This window comes from Cebus imitator, unplaced genomic scaffold (genome assembly GCF_001604975.1).
Source record: "Cebus imitator isolate Cc_AM_T3 unplaced genomic scaffold, Cebus_imitator-1.0 Scaffold171, whole genome shotgun sequence".
Classification (NCBI taxonomy): domain Eukaryota; kingdom Metazoa; phylum Chordata; class Mammalia; order Primates; family Cebidae; genus Cebus; species Cebus imitator.
Window position 1 is genome coordinate 461092 of NW_016107486.1, and position 16272 is coordinate 477363.

Here is a 16272-nt window from a genome sequence, read left to right on the forward strand (position 1 = left end):
GTGGCACTTTTTTTTTTTTTCAATGAGCTATTAGTTTGTTCCCCATTTCATTGTAATAATGGGTGTGGAGGCTAAAGCAATTCCATCTTGGATGTTAATCCACCATATTAACTTCTCATTAACCGCAGTTCTGGGAAGGCCTCCAAGATTTCCAGTTTATTTTTGTTCCTTGTGTAAGAGTAGGTACTTACCATAAATTTCTGCCCTTAGGTCAAAACAACCTTGATGTTACTGTGCTACAGTTTTCCTATATGTCCCTTCTGAAGCATGGATACCCTTTCTCTATTGCATGTGAGTCCTGGTTCTGGGGGTAATGGTGCAGGAATCCACCCTCTTGTCTTATGGCTGCCCAAGATAAGGCTTCTGTTTGTAAGTTACTAGTAAATGTTTCTTTCCGAGAAACTGGATTTGTCATCCTCTTCTTGAGCCCCACAGCTTCTCAGGCCCTTGTGGGTAGGTTTGCGTAGATCTGTCCACTGAGGAACAATGCAACAATACGAAAGCTGACTAGAGGCTTGGTGTCCATGGATGTTCTTGTTCACTGGTACATTTAAGTTAGGATGAGCAGATGGATGGAGCCTTCCCTACTCCCAGCCTCAAAGCCAAAATATGGATATTTTGTTCAGAGGTACATAACTCAATTTAAATGTCCTGTTCTCTCTCAAAATTTTTAAACATTTATCTAGCAAAGAACCGTTTGGTATTTTGCCTGAAAGTGAACATGTGACTCTCTGCCATTTTTGTTAAAGGGATGAAATGAAGTCAATTGTCTTATATACATGTACACATACACAGTTAATCCCCTAATACCATTTTTCATCCTGCCTTCCTTAAACCTTCTAACTGAGCCTCTCAGGAGTTGGACAATTTAACTCCCATTTTCACTGTAGGCCTCTTTGTACATCCTAGGCTGAGGCTGACAGGTTTTGTCTATCAACTGTATTAGATCTTACAGAAATTTATTGAAATCTGTTGTCCATTGCAGACCTCCTCCTGTTGTTTTATTCCTTCCTAGTGCTTAAATGAAATCTTTGAAGGGAGGGAAGACAAATTCATGTGCTCAGACCTCTTTCTTAAATTGGAGTTTATTGACTTTAAAACTAGAAAAATAACAAGTAATTTACAAAATACCCACAAGTCTTATTGACTTCTATAAATACATAGTACCCTGGCTTTGGAATACAGATTTTTTTTTTTTTTTTTTTTTTTTTTTAAGGCAGGCGTTGCAACTCTATCACCTAGGCTAGAGTGTAGTGGTGTGATCTCAGCTCACTGCAACCTTTGCCTCCTGGACTCGAGTGATCCTCCTGCCTTAGCCTCCCAAGTAGCTGAGATTACAGGTGCCTGCCATCACACCTGGCTAATTTTTGTATTTTTAGTAGAGACAGGGTTTCGCCAGGCTGGTCTTGAACTCCTGACCTCAAGTGATCCACCTGCCTTGGCCTCCCAAAGTGTTGTGATTACAGGCGTGAGCCATGCTCCTGGCCGGAATACAGGTGTCTTCTATTTCTTAAAATGTGACAATCTTTTTTTTGACATTACCTTCAAAAACAGGCAATGTCACGTTAATCTCTTACTGGTTTTCCTTTCTCATGGGATAGTACAGAATTAGAGTATGGTAGGTCCTGGGTAAAAAAGTAGAAGGGATACTAAGTATAATGCAATGAAATAGTTCATTCTCTTTAGCTCAGTGGTTCTCAGCTGGGGGCTATTTTTCTTCCTAGGGGACATTTGGTACTGTCTGAAGACATTTTTGGTTGTGAGAACTGAGGATATTCTATTGGCATCAGTGCATAGAGGCCAGAGGTAACTGTAAGCATTCTTTTTCTTTATTCTTTTGAGACAGGGCCTTGGTGTCTTCCCAAGCTGGAGTGCAGTGGTACAATCATGCCTCACTGCAGCATGGATCTCTTGGGCTCAAGCAGTTCTCCCGCTCAGCCTTCCAAGTAGCTGGGAGCACAGGTACATGCAACCACGCCTGGCTAATTTTCAAATTTTTTGTAGAGATAGGGTTTTGCTATGTTGCCTGGGTTGGTCTTGAATATCTGGGCTCACACGATCTGCTCGCCTTGGCCTCCCACAGTGCTGGGATTATAGGCGTTAGCCACTGTGCCTGGCCTGGCATTCTTAATATAGGACTCAACAAAGAATTATGTAGTCAAAAATGCGAACAGTGCTGAGATTAAGAAACTTTTCTCTTGTGCAACAATGTGAATATACTTGACAATACTGAACTGCACCCTTAATGGCTGAGATGGCAAATTTTATGTTATGTATTTTACCACAATTAAAAAAATGGGTCCTTATTTGCTAGGCAAAATTTCTGTTTGCCTGTTAGTTTTGTGCTATTTGATCATAAAAAGAACATTTTATTTACTTTTATGCTCTGTTAGAGCTTACTTAATTAAGATTGAAGTATAATATATAGTGAAATACAGAACAGAGCCCATATGTCTAGATACCCTAGGAGAGCCAACTAAGTGACTGTGCCAGGGATGTGCACAGCACAGACATAAAATAACTGTGGATAACTTAAGCAATAGACAAAATGTATTGGAAGGCAGTGCAGTCAGTTGTAAATATGGAAAAGAAGCCCTGCACCTAAGCTGTGAAAGAAGCCCTGCACCTAAGCTGTGAGAAGGACAGGGCCCAGGGAAGCTTCAGGGAATCTGTCTGGGTGCAAGATTGAATAGGCAGTGTCTCCAGTGCCTCATGGCCAGGATGAATCCACCTATACTCCCTCCAGTGTTTTTGGGAGAGAGTGTCTGATAGGCCAAGCTTGGGTTCTGTATTCTTCTCTCAGCCCAGGAAGCTTGTGGCAACCTATGTGACATCTCATGAAGATTGTACACAAGGGGAAGAGGCAGTTTCTTGTCCCCAAAAGTAGGGTGATGGGATGCTGGGCAGGGAAAAGCAATAGATGCCCTCTTTAGCTGCAAGATAGATACTGTCTCCTGCTGTCCAAAATCAAAATACTGTACAAAGAGCTGAACGAATAAACAACAAAATGCTGAAATCACCACTTTGGCTTACTGTGAACCTGGGGGAAATCATGTAATCTCTGTTTTGTCCTCTACAAAATGAAGAACTTGAATTTAATGACATAATTTCCTTTTTATTCCAGCATCATGTATATTTCCTTAGGTTTTAAAAGAGTCTTTGAACTCTTGTTCATGTATACTTTATATTTTGCCTGGATTGAGGATTCTCCTCTCATTTGGTCTATTCTTGGAATAGCTTCCTAAGGCTGTGGGACAGTTCTGGATTCTGGGATATTATCTGCTTTTAGGGTATGTGTGGGAGGGATAATTTTTATTAGTAAGAAAGTAAATTTCAGTGAGGTTTAAAGATAAGAGGAGTTGGGAGAGACCTGGTAGGAGGCTGTAGCCTGCAGAAGTAAGAGATTCCTGACCTGGGATAAGTAAAGGATTTGAGTTGGGCACGGTGGCTCACACCTGTAATCCTAGCACTTTGGGAGGCCAAGGCTGGTGGATCACTTGAGGTCAGGAGTTCAAGACCAGCCTGGCCAATATGGTGAAACCCCATCTCTACTAAAAATAAAAGAATTGGCCAGGCATGGTGGCATGTGCCTATAATCCCAGCTACTCAGGAGGATGAGGCAAAATAATTGCTTGAACCCAGGGGGTGGAGATTGCAGTGAGCTGAGATTATGTGCCACTGCAGGCCAGCCTGAGCAACAAAATGAGTCTCTGTCTCAACAAAACAAAACAAACAAAAAGCAACAAAAAAGGGCTGGGTACGGTGGCCTATGCCTATAATCCCAACACTTTGGGAGGCTGAGATGGGCAGATCACGAGGTCAGGAGTTTGAGACCAGCCTGGCCAACATGGTGAAAACCCACTAAAAATACAAAAAAAATTAGCTAGGTATGGTGGCATGCCTCTGTAGTCCCAGCTACTTGGAAGGCTCAGGCCGGAGAATCTCTTGAACCCATGAGGCAGAGATTGCAGTGAGCCTAGATCGTGCCACTGTACTCCAGCCTGGGTGACAGAGCGAGACTCTGTCTCAAAAAAAAAAAAGGATTTGAAGGATGGGGATAACATCCAATTTTAGTTTTGTTCAATTTCATGGCCCTTGTACAGTAGAAAATTTCACTATTTATGCAAATCTCCAGCAACATCTACATTCTCATAAAAGCCTGTAGGACTGGTTTGTAGAAAGTTAAAGAGAACAAGGTGAGACCAATATCTGGGCTGGCATGAGGAAAAGGGAAGGGAACCTAGAGAGTGGCTGCAACAGGAGAGGTTGCAGGAAAATCAGGAGGTGACGGGGAGGTAGAAACTTGGAGCTGGAAGTGACCATGAGGCGGTAAGTCCTAAGTCATTGGAAATTCTCAGACATGTGTGGGAAGAATTAGAGTTTTTAGAGGACTCAGAGTGAGAGCATAGGCCACAAAGGTAAGGGGAAATTAGTGTAACTTTGGGCCACACTAATGAATAAAAAAGAGATGGAGCTCCCACCTTCCCTCTTGGGTGGTAGGTGAGGTGCTGCAGAAGACCCCAAAATAGTGTGGAGGGATTCTTTTTTTGTCTTAGTCTTTCATCATATAGTATGTCTTCATTTGCCACAGAAAGGGTGCTCCAAAATATAAATAAATTTACCATGGAATAAACATTTTATTTATTTGTGTATATAACATTTATTGACATCTACCCACTGCGAGTATAGATGAGTAAGACACAGTCATGCCATAAAGGAGTTTATCCTCAAAAAAAGTGAAAGACATTCAAAAACCAACTGCAATAAAAAAGGTGACATAATTGCTAAATGGAGTGAAGGAACAGTGTTTATCAATGCTGATTGCGGAACAATAATGTGGAATCCAATGAATGAATGGATGTTCTCTCTGAAGTTTCTATTTCTTTCCTGAATTACTTCTGGTTCCTATTGAAAGAAAAAAAAATGAGAACATTCTGACATGTAGAAAATGCATAAAACCATCCTAAGTTTATACAGACAAAGGAAATGTCACAGAAAGTATAATCTATTATTCACTCAGGCCAGTTATGTGTATCTGGGACAAAGATTCTGAAGAACCACCTCCAGAGGTTAAGAAGGCAGAATTGACTAGAGTGTAGGCCCAGGGCTCAGGTACCCTTGCATCTTGTCTCTACCAGTTTACTAGCTGTGTGACCTTAGGTAGTTTACTACTTACCCTCTCTTAGCATCAGATTACAAATCTGTAAAATGTGGATAATAATGTCTCATTGAATTCTTGAGTTAAATGAGTTAATCCATGTGAAGCCATGGAACACTGCAAGTACTCAATGCATGTCAGCTGTTATTTATTTATTTTTTGAGGCAGAGTCTCACTCTGTTGCCCAGGCTAGAGTGCAGTAGTGTGACCTTGACTCACTGCAACCTCTGCCTCCTGGGTTCCAGTGATTCTCGTGCCTCAGCCTCCTAAGTTGCTGGGACTACAGATACCCACCTTCATGCCTGGTTAATTTTGTATTTTTAGTAGAGATGGGGTTTTGCCTTGTTGCCCAGGTCTTGAACTCCTGGCCTCAAGTGATCCACCGGTCTTGGCCTCCCAAAGTGCTGGGTAAAGGCGTGAACCACTGTGCCCAGCCAGCTATTATTTTTGTCATTCTCAGAATGGCATCAGGAATCTTGTATTTACAAGTTTAATCACTTTCTTTGGAATCTTTGTTTTCTGCTCATATTACTTTTTAGATTAATGAACTCCCTACATTTACAGCCTAAATAATTCTAATTCCATTTGTCCAGAAATTACTTCTTTCCAACTCTGACCAGGGATGTCTTTTTGTCTAAATACTTAAGGTTTTAATGCATTAGTCTCTTTTCTTCCTGTTAAATTTAATCATTATGCCTCAGATCTTTAGTCTCTTTGTATTTTTCTTTTTTTTTTTTTTTTTTTATTTAAACGGGTTTTTCCTTTTTTTTTTTTGTTTGTTTTTAAATCTTTGCTTCAGGTGATCCACCCACCTTGGCCTCCCAAAGTGCTGGGATTACAGGTGTGAGCCATCACGCCCAGTCTTGTATTTTTCTTAAGGTTCTAAAATACTTATAGACTGCTGTGGAATATTCCATGAGCTCCACAGTTTTATTTAAGGGGAGGGTAGTATTTTCAGTTTTGTTGATGGTAACTTTACCAACAATGGTCAGTATTTTATGAGTCATTTTTGGATGACAGTGGTTCTTTAAGTCAGATCTTTTGGGAATAGTTACACAGCATTTTCCAAAGTGTGTTCTTTGAAGTGCGGTTTTATTGGTTTTAAACACTCATTGAGACCTGTAAAAAGGATTATAACTTAGGAAACACTGAGTTAAACGTTTGTTCAATACTCTATACTCTCTCATATTCTGTGCACCTGAAATATAGTAGGTTGTGTTTCTTGAACTTATTTCTCCCTTGCCTCCTTTTCTGGGAATCGTCCGGTAGGACTAGTGTTCCAGGAATACAATTTGGGACATGCTGAGTTATAGTAAATTCTAGGTTGAACTGATATCTTAAATCCATTGTCTTACTGGAATATTTCTCTCTTGAGGACAGTCCTCTATTATGTGGAAGCACTTTTGTTGCTCATGTGGGCATTCGAAGACTCTTATGTGTTCTTTTTGTAGTGTATTCTCTTCATCCTGATATTTTTACTGGATAGGTTTAGTTATATCTACTGATTTAAAGACATCATCCTGTATTGTTTTATCCTTACTAGGATAAAAAGCTTACTGGGCAGTGATAGGCAGGAGTATGTAGTAGAGAGAATATGAAGTTACATAGCCCTAACTTGGAATCATGACTCAAGCACTCAACACATGACTCAACACAACACTCAACACATGACTCAACACTCAGTCACATGACCTTGGACAGTCTACTTAGCCTCTTTGAACCTTACTTTCTTTATCTTTATTCAGAGACAGAGCTTTTTATTCTTGTCCTCTGATTTCTTTCTCAAATACTACTTTTGGCAGACTCAATACAGTAAATACAAATCAGTATGCTTAAAAAAAAACTGAATTTGGAATTTTGATTAAACCAAAAATGTATAGATTGGGACATGGGATATACATAAGTGTCAAGACCACGAATGATAAGCAGTTGCTGTCCATGGTTAACCACTTTCTCTAAATGTATATGCAAACAGGAAGAGTTGGGTCAATCTTAGTTATTTAGGGTTGAATCCTTAGGAGTGGGCACCGATGAAGAAAGGTGTTTTGTCCCTTCAGTCCACCCCTATAGGGGAGACTCTCCTAAACTATTTAAACTGAGAGAGGAAGAGCAATGGGTGGCAGCATGAAGAAAATCTTGACAATATCATTTGTATAATTTTACCACATAATACTATGTTACTGAAACTCACAATCAACATCTTCATAGTATGACACAGCCTAGTTAAATTTTGAGTATCTAATAAGTTCCCTAATTCCTCCCTTCAATAGGCTTTTTCTTTTTCTTTTATTATTTATTATTTATTTATTTATTTATTTATTTATTTATTTATTTTTGAGACAGGGTTTCTCCATGTTGGTCAGGCTGGTCTTGAACTCCTGACCTCAGGTGATCCGCCTGCCTCAGCCTCCCAAAGTGCTGGGATTACAGGCATAAGCCACCGTGCCCGGCCCAATAGGCTTTTTGATATAAGTTCCAGTGTGGTTTTCCAGGTAAATACCCACTTCCTAGCCTTCTTTTCCTATCCCACTCTAAAAAGAAAATGTGAAATCCTCTTATTTAAAATAATAAATATTACCATATAGTTTCTGAATGCCTTTAATATCATCCTGGGAAAGTTTAAAATTTTGTGGATCTCCATTTCCGTAGGTTGGATACATCACTGCATTAGGATCAGAGGAATGTCCCATACCCAAAGAATGGCCAAGTTCATGAGTTGCAGCATACAGGAAGTTAATTCCTACAACCAAAGAAGTGACAAACCATAATGATAAAAATAACTGCATACATTATGTAATATTATATATAACATATGATATCATAATTTTAAAAAAACTAAAGAAAAATACCTAATTCTTAGCCCTTGGTAGCTTACTTATTTGTTTCTAGACTTTCAAAAGTGGAGAAGGGTTAGAAGGATAATCTGAATAGCAGTGGTTTAATCTCATCACCACTTCTGCTTCTTAAAAATGTGTAATGTTTTTCTATTTGCTTCTTTCACTGAGCCAGCAATACTCTGTAGTGGAAAGCAAAGATTTTAAAGCACCAAGAACTAGGTTTGAAATGTAGCTCCACTCCTTACTAGCTGGACACCGCTGGACAAATTAATTGATATTGCTGAGTCTCAGTTTCTCACCTGTTAAACAGAGACAATAATTCCTGCCCTATAGATTTGTCATGATAACTAGAGTTTATCAGTATTTGGGAGTCATGACCATTCAATAAATGTTAGTGACTCTGGATATCAGAAGAGAGAAAGTTGGCTTTGAGAAGGTATGGGATCTCCAGGCAATGCTGGGCTTTGTTTTTGATTTTGATTTATTAACTTGTATTACATATATCCTTTGCTCTCCCTCAGACTTATTGAAAGGCTTTGCAAGCATGTGGAAGGTGTGAGCCTGTGAATTTGAGGAATGGCCAGAGCTCTGGTGGTATTGCACTGGATTGAAGGAAGCTGCCTTTAACCTACCTTGAGTGGGAGGAAAGAAGAATGAAAGGATATGCCATTGCAATTTTACGTAGATTTTCACAGCAAGGCAGCAAACTATGGTGAATTCTCTCTCAAAGAGAATTCAAGTACAAATTTCCTTTTATGGCCAGATGATAGCCCAGGGCTCTTCTCCATTAGTTCTCTGATGTGCCTATAATATTCTACTGTGTAAAATGATAAATATGATAGACTAAGTCATGGAGTTGGTTCTTTTTGGAAAACAGTAATTCCAGAATTGCATATACTTCTTAAATATCATAGTTTCTGCTTCTCTTTCTTGTCTATTTGGGCATGTATTTTTTGGAAATATGAAGAAGGAGCTATAATTTATTGAATTATTAATACATTTCAAGTACTCTATGAGCATTATCTCATTTAATTAAAATAACCCTTGATGTGGGAACTATTTATATTCCCATTACACAGAGGAGGAAACTGAGGCTCAGAGAAGTTCAGTAACTTGCCCAGTGACACAGAGTAATTGGTAGATGCACAGCAAATTGGACCAATGCTGCTTGACTCCATAGCCTGAGCATCCACCTTCTGTTGTATAGCATTATGAGTATATCACATGAAATATTGCATTTCAGGCATATAGTTCAGTGTTTGGCACTTAGCAAGGGATCAATACCTATTAAAAATTAAAATAATTATTAAAGTTAGTAGAAGTTCAGGATTTTGAAAAGGATGTGGAATAGAAAAGACATGGGATTCTATACCTAGACTGCTACCATCTGTCCAGCGTTCATCTTCATCGAAGTGAGCATCTCCTCCGAGACCTGGCCCAGGTGCAAAGGCATGAGCCAGCGTGTTTCCTGGCCCATCAAATGGGTAGGGGTCTCCATGAGCTGAAAGAAAAGAAGTGATTGTTCTTAGTGACTGATTTTTTTTCTTCTGCAGTCACTTTTTCAGTTTACATGATTGTTGAGACTAGAAAAAGCAGCCCAGTACAGGCCAGACATGGTGGCTCATGCCTATAATCTCAGCACTTTGGGAGGCTGAGGCAGGCAGATCACCTGAGGTCAGGAGTTTCAGACCAGTCTTGCCAATATGGCGAAACCCCATCTCTACTAAAAATACAAACATTAGCCGGACATGGTGGCACACGCCTGTTATCCCAGCTACTCGGGAGGCTGAGGCTGGAGAATCGCTTGAACTCAGGAGTTGGAAGTTGCAGTGAGGAGCCGAGATTGTGTCGCTGCACTCCGGCCTGGGTGACAAGAGCAAAACTCCATCTCAGAAAAAACAAACAAACAAACAAACAAACAAAACAGCCAACCAAAAAACAGCCCAGTCCAAGTAGCTAGTAGCTGGCATTGTTGTTAGACACTGTCGGTTGCATTCACAGGGTAGTTTGGGTGCTTTTCTGGCCCGGACACTTTTCCTTTCACAAAACCATTGCTCATCACTGATAATCACCATATATTGAAAGTTTTCTGGATACAGGACTTAAAATGCAGTTATATCTAACGTATGATTGCATTTAAACTTTTGTTAAATTTAACCACTTTGCTTGGCCAAAGGGTGGTGGGAGGGAGAATGAATGTGAATACTGCATTTGGCAAGTAATTTGTGCAGCATTTCGTATGTTTGTTTGTTTGTTTTTTCCTTAAAAACCTAGCTTATTCTTTGTGGGCACAGTCTCTTAGAGAACCATGCTCAAGATCTCTGAAAATAGCTTTTGATAGTCTTTTTATTTGTGATGCAGAGTTATCTTCAAGGTGATATGAGGCCAGTCCAGTTTATCTTGCTCTTAAAAAACTTGTAGTACTGTGATTAGTGCTTTCCCATAAGTGTTGTAAATATTGTGGGTTGAAGTTCAGATTTCGGCTGCAGTAGCCAGGCAGTTGCACATAGAACAGACCGAAATGGGTAGCATTTTTCTCTAAATTTGCACCATGAAATACTAGCAATTAAGAGCAGTTGGGCTGGGCGTGGTGGCTCATGCCTGTAATCCAAGCACTTTGGAGGCCAAGGTGGGTGTATCACCTGAGGTCAGGAGTTCAAGACCAGTCTGACCAACATGGTGAAACCCTGTCTTTAAAAGAAAAAAAAGAACAGTTTATGTATATGGGTTTTATATATAGAAAAACCCACATGCAAATATATATATACATATACACACAGTGTGTATATATACTGTATGTGTATATATACATATATATATGCATATATTTATATATGTACAGTGGTGTGATCTTGGCTCACTGCAACCTCCGCCTCATGGGTTCAAATGATTCTCCCGGTTCAGCTTTCCAAGTAGCTGGGATTGCAGGCATGTATCACCACACCCAGCTAATTTTTGTGTTAGTAGAGACAGGTTTCAACATGTTGGCCAGACTGGTCTCAAACTCCTTGCTGCAGATGATCCACTTGCCTTGGCCTCCCAAAGTCCTGGGATTACAGGTGTGAGCCACCACACCCTGCTGGGTTATATATTTTTAAGCTCTTTAATATGAAAGTTTCCATTTCCTACTTCCTTGTTACATGAAAGGCATTAGCAACAGCTCATAGGACTATACCACTTCTCAGGGGCCTCTTGAGGCCTTTGGAAGCTGTAACTGATTTAATATTGATGTTAGCAAGATATATTGTAAACATATAGTCATGTGCTGCATAATGATCTTTCAGTCAACAGACCACATATACAACAATGGTCCCATAAGATTATAATGGAGATGAAAAATTCCTATCACCTAGTGATACAGTAGCTATGGTAATGTCATAGCACAAAGCATTACCTTTTCAATGTTTACATATGTTTAGACACACAAATACATGTGTATTTGTGTTATGTAACTTGTGTCATTGTGTTATGTAACATGCTGTATAGGTTTATAACGTACAAGCAATAGGCTATACTATATAGCCCAGGTGGATAGAAGGCTATATCACCTGGGTTTGTGTAAGTGTATTCTATGGCGTTGGCACAATGACAAGATTGCCGAAGGTCTCATTTCTCAGAATGTATTCCCATTGTTAAGCAATGTGTAACTGTATATAGAAATAATAATTCACGTTACAAAACCGGGGTTGGCAAATTTTTTCTATAAAGGATCAGATAACAAGGGTTTAAACTTTGTGAACTTGATGGTCTCTGTCACGGTTGCAGCCTGACCGCAATCAGTCATAGATGATACGGAGATGAAGAAGCCTGACTGTGTTCCAGTAAAACTTTATTTACAGAAACAGAGAGGGAGCTGGATTAGGCTTATGGGTTGTAGTTTGCCAACTGCTGCTATTAAAAGTGGTTCTACGTTATCAGATTATACAAATTGTAATAATATTGCTAAATCTATTATCTATCTCTCTGTCATCTCTCATTAAAGGTTTTTAATCCTCTTAAGAAAAGAGCACTGATATAAACAATGAACAAACAAAACAGGACACAGGATTAGCCTACAGGAATCTTTCTTACCTCCTCTTGCAAAGCCAATCATGATGTCAGCAGTTCCCCACAGAAGTTTCCTGAAACGCAAGGGGATCTCTTTGCCCCACATGTTTAAAGCCTTTGACACTAATCGTTCCACTGTAGCATGTGGTAAGTCTCGAGTATATGATATGATCCTAGCAGCAAACAAGAAAACAGTATTTGACCTCTTGGGAAACAGGCTTTACTGTTTTTTCTAAAATGAGCTAGGGCAAAACTAACCTGTAGGTGACTACTTTGGAAGTCCATTTTGAGTTATCTGGAAATAGTGAGTATTCTGCAACATCTGGCACTCCACATCTGGGCTTCTTCATTATTTCTATGATGCGGGAGTTTAACATTCCAGTTACAGGCAGGCCAAAGAATTTTTGCATCTCCTTGAGTTTGGCTTCTAAACTGTTGGCTTTATTTGTTTTTGAGTCATAGAGATAAAATTTCTTGAGATAATCCTATTAAAAAGAGAGCAATTAATCTATAGTTCTTGTTTATCATCTTCTTTTATCTTAGAAGCCTATACATCTCTTGCCTTAGGTTCCTGTGGATTCAAATAATGATTTGAAGACAGAATAATTACACTGTCACTGAGTAAAATAAGTGTACATTAGTGAGGAGAAAATTTAATGTTACTAATGAAGCACTGGCATGCCATTTTGTGAGCAAAAGAAAAGAATCCCTCAGTTTTTGAAAAATCCCATTAAATGTTTTGGGGAGAAACACACCATACGCTTTATAAAGTCTAGATGTTTGTGAGAGCAATCAGGTGGCATGTACCTGTGTGTCCTCAGGGATATGAGTGGGAACTTTCCTCAGTGTTATCATAGACCCTGTTGGGGAGATCTGAGGTGAACCCGTCCTATCTAAGGCTCAGCTGAGATGTGGTTCCAGCTAAAAGTTAAAGGTCTTAAAATTTTAGTTCTGGGAAAAGATATTAGGAAATTATTAAATAGTTCAATTTAATAATCTGGTGAAGAAACCAAAGCTCATAGCAACTAAATGAGAGATGTGCCCAGGCTCACACATTAAATTAGTAGCAGAACTGGACCTGACTTTCCTGACTCCTAGGCCTTCTTTGCCCTCTTTCTGCTCATTCCATTCCCAGTCCCTCTTTCTGCTGTTATATCTCTAGTCAAACCCACTTTGGGTGATTGCAGGATACAGTAGGTCCCCCAGGTCTATTCCATGTAAGGTGGGGTTCTTGGGAATTTCTTAAAGGTTCTCAGTATTTGGATTTGAGGGTGGGAATCCAGCAGCACAAATACAACAAAAATAAAACTGAAGGAACTAGCAATAGTAACAACCTCACAGGAATATTTTTAAGCACTTACTAGTGCCAGGCACTTACATATTTATTTTATTTAAACCTCATAACCACCCCATGAAGCAGATATGGTATTGTTATCCCTAGTTTATATATGAAGAAACACATCTCAGACAAGTGAAATAAATTACATAAGATTACGTTGTGAGTAACTGAAAGAGCCAGTATTTCAACTCAAGTGTTCTGAATTCTGTACATTAGAAATACGTGTAGGGTTATATGATGCATGGTAGTATTGTTAAAATGATTTAACATTGGCTCCTAATTTGCAGTTAATTTGGAGTAGATGGTAATGGTGACCTGTCTTAGGACATCTCAGGAATATGCAATTAATGTAAGAAATCTTATTAATATTGTACCATCTTATCCTGTTACCAACAATTGTGTTTCGTTACATAGGACATACTTACTGTTCATCCATGACAATTGATAACTGATCTTTATTAAAAAAAAAACAAAACCATTTAATCTCTTATACCCTCTGGAAGAAATCTTTCTGTGTTGTTGAGTTGACTTTTCCTGCTCTTTGTTAAACCTAGCTAATTTCCCTCCAAGTAAAGAAAGTTTTTGCCGACTTGCACTCTAGGTAAAGAAACTAAATGCACAGACTTAAAGCAAATTAAGGCAAACTTAGAAAAGAAAGAAGAAGAAGAAGAAAAAAAAAAGAAACTAAATGCAAAGTACTCTTTCTGGAGAATTCATTAGGTGGAACCATATAAAATTATGTTTTGGACATTTTAAAAGTTAAATGTTAGTAATTTCATATAATTTTAGTCTATCTTATTACTGGAACTTTTTAAAAGTCTAAGTTAATGTGAATTAAAACTTGACTTTTCTTATGTTTAAAGCCTAAATTTGCAAATAATACTTATAAGTAATTATCTCATTAGTTGACCATATAATAATTAGTAGACTGCTTATATTTATTAAACTGCTTATTGAAAAGCATATTGGAGGGCCAGGCACGGTGGCTCACTCCTGTAATCCTAGCGCTTTGGGAGGCCGAGGTGGGCAGATCACAAGGTCAAGAGATCGAGACCATCCTGGCCAATATAGTGAAACCCCATCTCTACTAAAATACAAAAATTAGCTGGCCATGGTGGCATGTGCCTGTAGTCCCAGCTACTCAGGAGGTTGAGGCAGGAGAATTGCTTGAAGCTGAGAGGGGAGGTTCCAGCCTGGCGCCTGGTGAAAGAGTGAGACTCTACAAAAAAAAAAAAAAAAAAAAAAAAAAGAAGCATTTTGGAAAAAACATGGCTTTTGAACCAGAAGCGCTTGTCCTTGATTCCTATCTCTACCACTAATAAGTATGCAAATCAACTTTGGTTTCTTCTTTTTATAGAACTAAGGATTAAATGACATAATGTATATGTAAGTACTTTATAATCTACAATTGTTACATACATGCTGATTGTTTTGTTATCACCTCATTTACTTTTAGAATACCCCATGAGGTATAAAACACATAGTATTATTATTTCTGCTGGACACATGAGTAAACAAAGTCAGAAGTTAACGCCTTGTCTATCGTCACTGGCTTGTGAGAGAATTGTAATTTCTACCCACATTTTCTAACTTCAGATATCTCAGTTACAAACAGCAATGGAGATATTTACAAGTTTATCTTAAGAGGCAACATTCTGTATACTATAGAAAAAGAATCTCAAGTTATAAGAACTTAATTTAAACAATGTTTCAGGTAGTATTGTGTTGAATTCTTTACAACACCCTCATTTGGTTAATACCATTCTTATCTCCAGTTTCCAAATTGGAAACCTGAAGCTTAGGGGAAGTTTGATGCCCTTCCAGAGTCTATCTACATAGTGAATGGGGGTTGGAACTCAAGCCAGATTTTAGCAGACTCTGAAACCTACTCTTAATGGCTACTTGATGAAAACATATATTGCTTTTATAATCAGAAAAGCTACCCCAAAGAAAATTCCACTGCAATACTAACATGGGAGGGGAAATAATTGAAAAACACATTTCTTAATGCAGATGGCAAAAGAATGGAACCCCAGGTAAGTGGGCTGTGACATACCTGAGCCTCTTCCCACTGTAGCTCACTCATGCCTCCTGCCTCTCGAGGCAGCGGCAGGGCCAGGCTGCCAGGCAGCAGGTACACAGCACACAGCACGGTGAGCCGCATAGCTGCCATCCAGAGACAATTGTTCTTGGACCTATGGTTGATTTGGTGTTTTCTGCTAGAGGCTGCAGAAATTTATATAGTTTCTCAACCCCGAATGTGGAAACGGGTGACTCATTTGAGTGTTTTCTTTCTTTTTAGAGTCGACAGGACTTTGAAAGTATGTGTTATTTTTCATTAACTAAAACGAGGAAGTATTATATCCTTATTGGCAGGAAGCACACAATGTATTTGTCTTTCAAAGGATTTTTTTTTTCTGTCTGCTGCATGAATTGAATCCATGAGAAAACTCATTTGTTTGCTAAAGTTAAATGACTACTCACATAGTTCTTCTCAATTTAAAATGTGGATGAGCATCATTCAGGACATTATTATACCATATATTTTTAAAGGATATTTTTAAATTGAAAAGTATGGAAAAGTGCACAAAACATATAAGTAATGAAATAATTAAGGAAATACTGTATTTGCTTAATTAACAGTATTTGGTGACTATAACAGTCACCAAAGTCAAGAAATAAAACATTGCCAACATCCTGTGGTTCTTTATAGAGGGGAAAGATGGCAGGAGGCAGATGGAAATGCTGCTGTGTGGCTGGATTAGTGGCCACCATAGAACTGTGCTATGTCCCCTCACCTTCCAGGTCCCTTAGCAGAGTAGTGATAATTCTCTTCTTTGGGTCTCCTTTTAATCAGTGTATGTCTTTTCTTAATGATGAACACTGCTTTT

The 16272-nt window shown here is 38.8% G+C and overlaps 1 protein-coding gene across 1 annotated transcript; it reads right to left on the bottom strand.

The window, feature by feature from the left end:
* Positions 1-4613: 4613 nt before the first annotated feature.
* On the bottom strand, positions 4614-15591 carry MMP7 (matrix metallopeptidase 7). The gene is made up of 6 exons (XM_017544765.2): positions 15438-15591; positions 12301-12527; positions 12067-12215; positions 9368-9496; positions 7737-7898; positions 4614-4905 (listed from the first exon to the last, which is right to left on the bottom strand). The coding sequence occupies exons 1-6, from the start codon at positions 15552-15554 to the stop codon at positions 4877-4879; spliced, it is 813 nt and encodes a 270-aa protein (XP_017400254.1). The 5' UTR covers positions 15555-15591; the 3' UTR covers positions 4614-4876.
* Positions 15592-16272: the final 681 nt, after the last annotated feature.